Genomic DNA, 9,087 nt, shown 5'->3' with positions numbered 1-9,087 from the left:
CCGGTGAAGACGAGTTGGATTACAGTTAATTCTGATAAAATTGGAGGACTTTTTTGCAAAAATGTCTGATGACACTTGGCAGCATGCGGAAGCCAGCAGAGCCAAAAACGCAGACGCGCGAGCAGGACTCAAGATGGCAATGGGTACCCGAAACCCGAATACCCGATGGGTTTTACCCGATAAGAAGACGGGTATGGAATGATTTTTGTACCCGTGGCTACGTTATTGGGTAAAATTTTGTACCCATTGGGTATGACGGGTACGGGTGTGGGTGGCTACTACCCATACCCGCTTACCCGCGGGTAAAAAATACCCGTAGAACAAAACAAACCAGCCCAAATACCTATCTCATTTCAGCCCATACAGCCCATAAATTTGGCCCAAATGCTCCTGGTATTATATGTCCCCTCAAATCCTAACCCTAATTCCCACCCCTCCCCTCCCAGCACCCCCACCCAAAGCCACCCAAACCCAGCCGACGGCCGCCGCACGGGCTCACGCCATCCCGTGGAGTCGCGGCCTCGCGGACTCGCGGCGCGGGGCGCGGACCCACGAGCGCCAGGCGTGGCCTCGCCCCTCGCCTCATCTCGCTCGCTCCCTCGCGCGGCCACTCCCCTCCCCTCCCAGACCCAGCCAGCCGCCGGCCGCCGCAAAGCCTCGCGGGGCGCGACACGCGCTCGAGCGGGCAGGGCTCGCAGTGCAGGCGTGCGGCCTCGCTTTTCACGCCGGTCAGCCACTCATCCCTCGCCTTTCGCCGTTCCGTGGCCGGCCGCGCGTCGACCTCCACTTGCACCCGCCTGTCCCAGCCGGCGCACTGCAGTATCGTGTAAGCACAGCGCTGCACGCCCTCGCGGCCTCATTCCTCACGGAATCAACCTCGAATGTCGAATCTGAAGCTCCCGTCGCCGCGCATTCTCGGGTATGCTTTCGGGTGCGGGTTACCTGTCGGGTACAAATTACCCGTTGTGTACGGGTATGGAAGCATTTTCCTACCCGTGAGCGGATACGGGTAACCCGACGGGTAGAATTTAGCTCTGGCGGGTGCGGGTATCGGTGGCCACTACGCAGGACCAATCTATCTTTAAGAAACCCGATGTGAACATTACATAGATTAGAAGCAAATTCTCGATGGGCCAGCCCATGATCCTTTATTACTCCTGCCCGGCCCGGCTCAGCCTGTAGGATTGTTGGGTTGTCGTGAGTAGAGCCACCGACTTGGTGGGCCCAACAAGTCATGGACCGAAGGAAGGGAGACTGTCGTTGCCGCGCCGAAGAGAGCTCCCAGACCTGGAAAGCCTCCCACCCAATTTGCCCGCCGGCCGCCGCCTCCCTCTCCGGCAAGTCCGGCCGGCGGCGAGGTGGTGATGCCACGAAAACGGCGGTGGCGCCGGCCGTTTGATGCGCCCGCCACCTCCTCCTCCCGCCGCGTTCTCCAAGCACCACCTCCTCCGCATCCGCCGCTGCCTCCCACCCGTTTGGCTTAATGCCGCCCACGCCCGGGACCCGTCCCCGCCACCACCACCACCGCCGCCGCCGCCCACCTCTTTTTTCTCCCCCTCCTCCCTCTCTGCCCTTCTCTTCTCCTGCACTGCGGGTCACGCCCGCTTAACCGGCGAGCAGGTGCACGCGCGCGCCGTCGCGCTCGGCCTGGGCGCGCACCCCTCGGTGCTCCCCAGGCTCGCCTCCTTCTACATCGCGCTCGGCGACCTCTCTGCGGCGCGAGCTGCCGTCGAGCGCGCGGCAGGGAAGGCGCGGGCGTTCCCCTGGAACCTGCTCATATGGGGCTACGCGGACCGGGGGCTGTGGGGCGAAGTGGTCCTCGCCTACGAGAGGATGCTGGCGCTGGGCGTGGGCGCCGACAGGTTCACGTACCCGTCGGTCCTGCGTGCCTGCGGCGAGCTCCGGGATGCCACCATTGGCCGGGGGATTGAGCAGAGGATTCAGAGGTGGGGATACGGCCTGGACATGTACGTCTGGAATGCGCTGGTGGGGATGTATGCCAAGTGCGGGGAGCTGGAGGACGCACGCAGGGTGTTTGACGGAATGCCTGCGAGGGATGTTGTCAGCTGGAACGCGATGGTGTCTGGGTATGCGTCCACGGGTATGTGGGGTGAGGCGTTTGAGCTGCTGCAGCAGGTTCCTGGGGCAAACATTGTCACCTGGAACATTGTTGCAGCAGGAAATTTGAAGGCGGGGAACAACGGCGAGGTGATGAGGCTGGTGTCGCAGATGAGGAGTTCCCACGGTCCAGGGCTGGATTTTGTGACTGTTGTGGTTGGCCTCAAGGCATGTGGTCGGAATGGTTATCTGAGAATTGGCCGTGAGTTGCACGGTGTGGCTGTTCGTCTATGCTTTGATAGGCTTGAGCGCGTGGAATGTTCATTGATCACAATGTACTCAAGATGCCAGATGATGAGGTCTGCCTACCGTCTGTTTAGAACATGTTCAGTTCGGAGCATGGCAACATGGAATTCATTGCTAGCAGGATTTGCATTCATGGAGCAGGTCGAGGAAGCTATGTGTCTTTTCCGAGAGATGACTGGTTCCGCTGTCTTTCCAAATGATGTTACTGTGTTAACTATGCTTTCACTTAGTGCACGTTTTGGACACCTGTGTCACGGAAGGGAGATGCACTGCTACATCATCAAGCATGGACTCAGTGGCTCTAACTTACTGCAGAACTCACTTGTTGACATGTACTCAAAGTCTAGACAGATGGCAGCTGCCCGCAGAGTGTTTGAACAGATGCAGTGTCGAGACAGGCATGCCTACACTTCGTTGATTTTGGGGTATGGAATGCAAAGAGAGGGTCTTGTATCACTGAAGCTCTTTGATGAGATGATTGCCAACAATATCAAGGTGGACCATGTGACTATGGTTGCAGTTCTCTCAGCATGCAGCCACTCTGGGCTGGTAACTCAAGGGCAACTACGATTTGCTGAGATGTTTGATGTATTTTGCATTGCACCAAGGGTGGAGCATTTTTCTTGCATGGTCGATTTGTACTGCCGTGAAGGTTTGCTGAGGATGGCTGAGGAGATAATTAACAAGATGTCATTTCAGCCAACTGCTGCAATGTTGGCAACTCTAATTGAGGCTTGCAGGATCCATGGCAAAATGGAAATTGGGGATCGAGCTGCAAAGAGGCTGCTGGCAATGAGGACGGACAACCCTGGCCACTACAAATTGATTGCAAACATGTATATTTCAGCCAAACGCTGGCCAGAACTAGCTAAGGTTAGATCATCAATGAGCGCAATGGAGCTAAATATGATTCGAACCCATTCCTTACTGGAGTCAGAATATGACATATGTCTAGTCAAACAAGTTTGTTGCTTAAACCACAGTACACATGGAGGCTTGTCTGATGACATGACAGATATTGATTTCTCTAGTAGTGAGGAAGTGAAATTCAATGAAGGTTTTGGTGGGTAACAATAAAGCTGGAATCCGATAGGCTACTTTGGGACCATGGCTTTTATGTTAGGCAAGCATCTTAGCAACCTGTGTTCTTCACATCGCAGAAGAGGTGATATGTTGTTGACACCTTTTGTTAAATGTTATCACATTACTTACTGGTACTTTGTCTACACATTGATGGTACCTCATCATTCCAGTTTATAAATTACAGATATTTGTTTATATGCGTCCTGTTTTTGAGGTTTGAACTACCTATACGTGGGAAGTACTTCTATACAACAATTTGATATGCTATAAAATTTCCTAGATGAAAAAAATTTGAGCAATAGTTTTCTGAATTAGTGCATTGGATTTCTTGTCATGTTCTTTTACATCTGTTCTTGATTGGGTAATTTTGCTCATGGACATTGCAAAAAGGTCAAATATGCTGCTGGACACCGCCAACGTCGAAATTTGCTGGTGGACATTACACATTTTTGGTTCTTTACTCAATGACACCGGACCGATTATTTTATTCATTTTTCAGTTTTGAAGAGAGAGAAGGTGGGAGAAATGTCTAAGCTGCCCTTGTCTTCAAGCTTTGGTTGTTCACCAGTTATTTGCTGTGACAGACCGTCAGCGCACCATGGCTGCCGATTTGGTGGGGGGTCCTTCGGTCCGCGCTACGGCAGACGGCGACCACGGCCTAGGGCGGGCGCGGCCTTCGCCGGGGACGGGAGGTGGTCAGGATAGGGAATCATGAGCTCGGGTGAAGCTCCATTAATGGCGGAGGCGGTGACGATTGAGGGCTCTGCGGCGAGGGAGAGGACAGAGGGAGGGGATAGGTGGATGCAGTGTGCTCCTGCGGAGTCAAGGCCTTGCTTTTATAGGAGGAGATGGGGAGGAGGGCTGGGCCGCGGAGCTCGCTTCCATGCCGGCTATGGCGGTTGGGATGCGCACGCACAGGATGGAGAGGGGGGAGGCTGGGTCCTTGCAGTGGCGCGGGGAGAAGGCCTGGTACGTATCGGGCGGCGACGTCATGGGGCGCGCAGCCTCACAGTCACAGGCAACCATGACCTGGGGAGGGTGCGGCCTTACCGGGGCTCGCGACCTCGCCAGGGGCGGTGCGGCCTTGTCGGGGGCGCGGCCATGGCCTGGGGCGGGCGCTGTCGTGCTGCCGGCTGGAGCTGTCCCAAACCCCTCTCGCCCCCTCCCACACCCACGCGCACAGCTCCAGCCATGGATAGAGGGCACGGCTCTCAGCCATGGACAGAGGTGGAAGATGACTCCGAGGGGGGCAATTTGGTCTATTCACCATCCATTCTCTTTCCTGAACCACGAAAATGAATATTTTAATGACAACGGTGTCCAGCGGCAAAGAATCAAGATTTCATAATGGTACTGGGCATATTTTGGAGTTGGCGGTGTCCAACAGCATATTAGAAGTTTTTACAATGTCCCGAGCAAAATTTCCCTTCTTGATTTCATTGGCTAAGCTAGGAAAATTTGAAAGAAGATAGAGGTCCTTTTACCTCTGATGCCAAGTGGTAGAGGCAATTGGACTGAACCTGTCATGGGCAGCTAGCAGGCTGCCACCGAGATGGCAGGCGGAGCCAGCCCAAGGGCCCACGCGGAACAGTACCACATGAACAGTACCCGTCAAATTAGATTAGATGGATTTGGTTTGTTAGGAAAGGAATAAGATAGATTGATTAGGTTAGGATATTACTTAGGGGTCAAGTAAGCCTTGCTTACAGGTCAAGTAACCCTCTCTATATAATGAGAGGAGATGTATCAATCTAATTAAGAAATGAACAATGAAGAAACAATTCTAGTCTCCCTCAATCTCTCAAGCTCTTGGAAAAGCATAATGCCTAGTTACCCCAAAATATCCATCACCATTACATCTGGTATCAGCTAGCCGGCGATCCTCTTCCACGCCGCCCAATCTATCCTCCCCGGCCGGCCATCGATCTGCGCCGCCATCTACCACCACCACAACCTATGCCATAGTTCCAGATGGATTTTCCTCCATTTGATGGGAAATCTAATCCGCTCGCCTTCATCAACCAATGCGAGACCTACTTCAACCGGGAGCGCATCATGGAGGAAGAAAAAGTGTGGATGGCTTCCCGTAATTTGGCGGAGGACGTCCGGATGTGGTTCCTCCAAGTCTAGCGGGATGAGGGCACCCCGGCATGGCGCCGCTTCACCAAGCTACTGCACCTACGCTTCGGATCACCCCCACGCTCCAACCTGCTCCATCATGTGTCCCCTGCTGCCAACGACACTTCACGCCTCTTTGCTGATGTGTTCACACAGCTGGATCGCCTCAGTGCGCGTTTCCAGGCGAAGGATAAGGAGGACCGTGAACGCCTCGTGGCAGTATGCCTTCAGGCAGCAACACGGGGATTCCTATCACGCCGGCGGATGCAATCTCTGGAGAAGTCCGGCTGTGAACGCTTTGCTGCGGTGCGGCTACAGGCGGCAGCGTGAGGATTCTTGGCGAGGCACGCCACAAGGAAGCTGCGTGCAGCAATCCAACCTACCCTACTCGCTCCCGCTCACCATCTCCACCTACCGCCGCCGCCGGCAACCCTCTTCGTCGCGCCGACCACCCCTTACATCGCGCCGACCACTCCAGCCGCCGCCGCGCCGACCACCCCTTCTGCTGTCTCCAATTCGTTGCCACGGACAGCACCCACCAGGACTGATTTGGCCAAGCTCATCAACTCCCTCACCGCACCCACCAGTGACTCGCAAGGACAGGTCGCTGCCTTGCCGCAAGAGCTTTCAGCGTGGGCATCCTTCCCTGGTTCAAGGGGCTCAGGCCACAGCAACCACCAGGGCGACCAGCTGGCTGCTCGTCTCTTCCCATGGGATCTAGGACGCTGTCGGCTCCTTCCTCGACCAGTAACTATCCAGCTCGAGGGCGAGCTGGGTCTCCAAGGGCGGGGGAGATGTCATGGGCAGCTAGCAGGCTGCCACCGAGATGGCAGGCAGAGCCAGCCCAAGGGCCCACGCGGAACAGTACCACGTGAACAGTACCTGTCAGATTAGATTAGATGGATTTGGTTTGTTAGGAAAGGAATAAGATAGATTGATTAGGTTAGGATATTACTTAGGGGTCAAGTAAGCCTTGCTTACAGGTCAAGTAACCCTCTCTATATAATGGGAGGAGATGTATCAATCTAATTAAGAAATGAACAATGAAGAAACAATTCTAGTCTCCCTCAATCTCTCAAGCTCTTGGCAAAGCATAAGGCCTAGTTACCCCAAAATATCCATCACCATTACATCTGGTATCAGCTAGCCGGCGATCCTCTTCCACGCCGCCCAATCTATCCTCCCCGGCCGGCCATCGATCTGCGCCGCCATCTACCACCACCACAACCTATGCCATAGTTCCAGATGGATTTTCCTCCATTTGATGGGAAATCTGATCCGCTCGCCTTCATCAACCAATGCGAGACCTACTTCAACCGGGAGCGCATCATGGAGGAAGAAAAAGTGTGGATGGCTTCCCGTAATTTGGCGGAGGATGTCCGGATGTGGTTCCTCCAAGTCCAGCGGGATGAGGGCACCCCGGCATGGCGCCGCTTCACCAAGCTACTGCACCTACGCTTCGGATCACCCCCACGCTCCAACCTGCTCCATCATGTGTCCCATGCTGCCAACGACACTTCACGTCTCTTTGCTGATGTGTTCACACAGCTGGATCGCCTCAGTGCGCGTTTCCAGGCGAAGGATAAGGAGGACCGTGAACGCCTCGTGGCAGTATGCCTTCAGGCAGCAACACGGGGATTCCTATCACGCCGGCGGATGCAATCTCTGGAGAAGTCCGGCTGTGAACGCTTTGCTGCGGTGCGGCTACAGGCGGCAGTGCGAGGATTCTTGGCGAGGCACGCCACAAGGAAGCTGCGTGCAGCAATCCAACCTACCCTACTCGCTCCCGCTCACCATCTCCACCTACCGCCGCCGCCGGCAACCCTCTTCGTCGCGCCGACCACTCCAGCCACCGCCGCGCCGACTACCCCTTCTGCTGTCTCCAATTCGTTGCCACGGACAGCACCCACCATGACTGATTTGGCCAACCTCATCAACTCCCTCACCGCACCCACCAGTGACTCGCAAGGACAGGTCGCTGCCTTGCCGCAAGAGCTTTCAGCGTGGGCATCCTTCCCTGGTTCAAGGGGCTCAGGCCACAGCAACCACCAGGGCGACCAGCTGGCTGCTCGTCTCTTCCCATGGGATCTAGGACGCTGTCGGCTCCTTCCTCGACCAGTAACTATCCAGCTCGAGGGCGAGCTGGGTCTCCAAGGGCGGGGGAGATGTCATGGGCAGCCAGCAGGCTGCCACCGAGATGGCAGGCAGAGCCAGCCCAAGGGCCCACGCGGAACAGTACTGCGTGAACAGTACCCGTCAGATTAGATTAGATGGATTTGGTTTGTTAGGAAAGGAATAAGATAGATTGATTAGATTAGGATATTACTTAGGGGTCAAGTAAGCCTTGCTTACAGGTCAAGTAACCCTCTCTATATAATGAGAGGAGATGCATCAATCTAATTAAGAAATGAACAATGAAGAAACAATTCTAGTCTCCCTCAATCTCTCAAGCTCTTGGCAAAGCATAAGGCCTAGTTACCCCAAAATATCCATCACCATTACAGAACCAGTGTGCTTGCTCTTCCTTCGAAAAGGAATCAATGTTAGAAATGTATGTATCAAGTTCTTGCTAACTTGAAGATATTATTGGTCTCTGATGCACTGATACCCCTTTGTTTGAATGTTCATTTAACAGAGAATCTTGCGTTATTACATACAAATGAAGGATGGCACTTCCATTACTTCCCACAAACAATTTGGAATGGTAATATCAAAATCCGCATACTACTATCAATTGACACTGTTCTTTTGCTGTCCTGGGCTCATGTGATTCATAGTCATTTCTATATATGAAAGCACAAGAGTTACGCGGCCGGCTAGGGTGTCCAAGTCGCCTTTTTTCTGCGGGTTGTCGGATCCTCCATCGGACAGCTCTCATTGCCCACGTGCAGTTCGCGCGATTTGCTATCCCCGTCAATGCGCTGGTCCTTGCTTTCCCATTGCGGGCGCGGCGGTTGTTCCGTTCACACCGCCTGCATGGCCCGTGAGCAGCCATGCCAGCGCGCGTCTTCTTTTCATGGCCTCCTCCTCTCCCCCCGCGTCCCTGCCCTCCCCACCTCTCGCCCGCACTGCCGCCGCCCCGCCCCCTCCACCCCGCGCCGCCCCCCACCACCGTCCCACACCGCCGCCGCTGCCCCGCCCCCTCCACACCGCACCGCTGCCGCCACCGCGTCCCGCACCTTCGCGGCGAGGCAGATCTCGGTCGCGGCTCCTGGCGCAGTGGACGGAGTGCGGCCACGTCTCTCGACGCCGCGCCACGCCGAGCTAGGGCTCGACAGGCTCCTCCCTGGCGGAGATCGGCCGCGGCTCCAGCCAGCGCGGTAGGCAGAGGACCCCAGTGGCGGCGGCTGCCCAGTGCCCACTCTCCTCATCCTTCTCTCTCCCTCGCGGTCGTGCAGCGAGCGGACAGCGGCCAGCCAGGCTGGCCCCGCGGAACGCCGCCTCCGCTCCGGACGACTAAGGGGCGCGGCGCCTCCTCCTCTGCGACGCCCTCATCATCGCCGTCACCGCGGTGCTCCTCCG

The 9,087-nt window shown here is 55.7% G+C and overlaps 1 protein-coding gene across 2 annotated transcripts; it reads left to right on the top strand.

Annotated features, from left to right (window-relative positions):
• Positions 1 to 1,241: 1,241 nt before the first annotated feature.
• Positions 1,242 to 8,613, top strand: LOC120677699 (pentatricopeptide repeat-containing protein At1g71490-like). Of its 2 annotated transcripts, none has more exons than XM_039958869.1 (2): positions 1,242 to 3,529; positions 8,201 to 8,613. In XM_039958869.1, exon 1 carries the CDS (start codon positions 1,399 to 1,401, stop codon positions 3,433 to 3,435), a length of 2,037 nt encoding a protein of 678 aa, XP_039814803.1. In that variant the 5' UTR covers positions 1,242 to 1,398; the 3' UTR covers positions 3,436 to 3,529; positions 8,201 to 8,613. The 2 variants fall into 2 exon arrangements, with proteins under 2 accessions (XP_039814803.1, XP_039814802.1); XM_039958868.1 differs by lacking the exon at positions 8,201 to 8,613 and adding an exon at positions 4,896 to 4,919.
• Positions 8,614 to 9,087: the final 474 nt, after the last annotated feature.

The sequence above is a fragment of the Panicum virgatum genome, chromosome 6N (genome assembly GCF_016808335.1).
Source record: "Panicum virgatum strain AP13 chromosome 6N, P.virgatum_v5, whole genome shotgun sequence".
Classification (NCBI taxonomy): Eukaryota; Viridiplantae; Streptophyta; class Magnoliopsida; order Poales; family Poaceae; genus Panicum; species Panicum virgatum.
This window is presented reverse-complemented; position numbering and strand designations above follow the sequence as displayed.

Bases quoted from the DNA above. Each gene is read 5' to 3' on its own strand.
- LOC120677699 (XM_039958869.1), top strand. From the start codon at position 1,399: ATGCGCCCGCCACCTCCTCCTCCCGCCGCGTTCTCCAAGCACCACCTC.